Source organism: Stegastes partitus, unplaced genomic scaffold (assembly GCF_000690725.1).
Source record: "Stegastes partitus isolate 25-593 unplaced genomic scaffold, Stegastes_partitus-1.0.2 Scaffold2152, whole genome shotgun sequence".
NCBI classification, from domain to species: Eukaryota; Metazoa; Chordata; class Actinopteri; family Pomacentridae; genus Stegastes; species Stegastes partitus.
Genome location: NW_007579883.1, coordinates 58,081 through 60,093, shown reverse-complemented (window position 1 = coordinate 60,093; position 2,013 = coordinate 58,081). Strand labels below are relative to the sequence as shown.

The window sequence follows — 2,013 nt, the reverse complement described above, 5'->3', positions numbered from 1 at the left end:
GACTATAAATAGATGCAAAATGACTAAAAACACACAAAAAGTGGCCATAAACTGACAGGAAATGACTTTAAACAGATGCAAAATGGCTACAAAGAGACACAGTTACTAAGACGAGACACAAAATGACGACTTAACACAAAAAATGACCACAAGCACATTTTTTTGTTTGGTTGATTTTGCGTCTTTTGTGGGTGTGTTTTTTTGTTTTTTTTTAAGTTACCAATGCCACAACTCTCTTTGCGTGACCTACACCAAATAGCTCAACGACACATCCTTTGCAGATTCTTTTCTCCTGCTGCTCAGTTGTACATTGTGTACACATGGTTGTGTAATGCTCTGATCTAACCTCGGTCTTAAATGTTTATTGCCGTCATTCGTGTTTTTATGGTCGACAATATTTGCTTTTATAGAGCGAGACATTGACTGCAGCCTCCAATAAAACAGCTGCGTTAGCCTTTTTTTTTAGTCATATAACCTGCTCCTCCTCCGTCCTGTTCTTACCCTTTATTGATCATCTGACAGTCACGGGGAGGCTTTTATCTGTCCGTTTATGGCCTGTTATTAGAAGATCATGTACCGTATCAATTATTAACAGACGAACCTTGATAACTTCATTGTTGTGTAATCTTTATGCAGTGCCAGATTTTTATAGACTTCCCAGTTTTTTGCAACTTCTATATCGCTACACATCTACTGTACTTTTTACTCTACATTCAACGGGCAGATTTAGTCACTGAGCTTAGCCCTGAGTGCTTCTTCCACTGTGCTGGTAAAGAGGTTCTGCAGGAAAACTGACTGATCTTTTTTTTTTCCTGACATCAGATCAGATAGCTCTGCCGGACTTTAATGCTGGAGCCATGGAGAACTGGGGTCTGATCACATACAGGGAGACGGTGCTGCTGTACGATGAGGAGTACTCCTCCAACAGCAACAAGGAGAGGATCGCCACCATCATCGGCCACGAGCTGGCTCACATGGTGAGGGCTGAAGCCAGCAGTGGAGGGAGACTTCTGTAACTCCTGCTAGACCTCGCACCCTTTAAACATCTTCAAATCAGGCCTCAAGTTCTAGAAAATAAGTTCAAAGAAAGTCTCAAGTCCGGAAAATCAAGTTTAAATTGAGTCAGAAGTTTCACATCCAAGAAAGCCTGTTAAGTCTGAGTCTTAAGTCCTGAAAAAGTTCAAATTGATGCTCAAGTCAAATCTAAAGTCATAAAAAACAAGATAAAGTTGAATCCCAAGTTCAAGTCAAGTCTCAACTCTTAGAAAATAAGGTCAGATTGATTGATTTTGGCTTAAAGTCTCACTTCAAAAAACATTCTGGCTTTCATGTCGTTAAATCCACAGATGTGGGAGCCTGTAGATCTGTTTTTAGGACTTGTCAAGTTTTTAGGACCCTAGATCTCGAGTGTTACAGCCTTCAAGTCCCAGCTAATTCTTGAGTCCATGTTTTTCTGACTAGAGCTGCTTATGTCTTGTTTATTTTTGTTTGTTCTCAGCATCGCATTCACACCTTTTCTCTGCGTTGTCCCCTTTAGTGGTTTGGTAATCTGGTGACCCTGCGATGGTGGAACGACTTGTGGCTGAACGAAGGCTTTGCATCGTACGTCGAGTACCTGGGAGCCGACCATGCTGAGCCCGATTGGAATGTGGTAAGGATTTACCCGCCACCTCACGGCCTCCACAATTGGAGCAGGAGATTGGTGGAGTCCTGAGCGTCTCCTTTGTCTCCCAACAGAAAGACCTCATCGTGCTCGGTGATGTCCACCGAGTGTTTGCCGTTGATGCTTTGGCCTCTTCTCACCCTCTGTCCTCTAAAGAAGAAGACATCCAGACACCAGCCCAGATCAATGAGCTGTTCGACGCCATCTCATACAGCAAGGTAACTGCACTGACCTGCACGGGTAGAAAATGAATTAGCACAACTCCATTTGCTCACGACGAAAGAATCACAAAACTACAGAGACACAAAACGACCACCACGGGACACAAAATGACCAGAAACGGTTAAAAA

General features: G+C 42.8%; 1 protein-coding gene across 1 annotated transcript in view; it reads left to right on the top strand.

Moving 5' to 3' along the window:
• LOC103374134 (aminopeptidase N-like) overlaps positions 1–2,013 on the top strand; it is a 45,391-nt gene that overhangs the window by 28,166 nt on the left and 15,212 nt on the right. Inside the window, 3 exon segments of the mRNA XM_008304170.1 lie at positions 776–977; positions 1,538–1,651; positions 1,738–1,881. Coding sequence (XP_008302392.1) covers positions 776–977; positions 1,538–1,651; positions 1,738–1,881 — 460 coding nt within the window.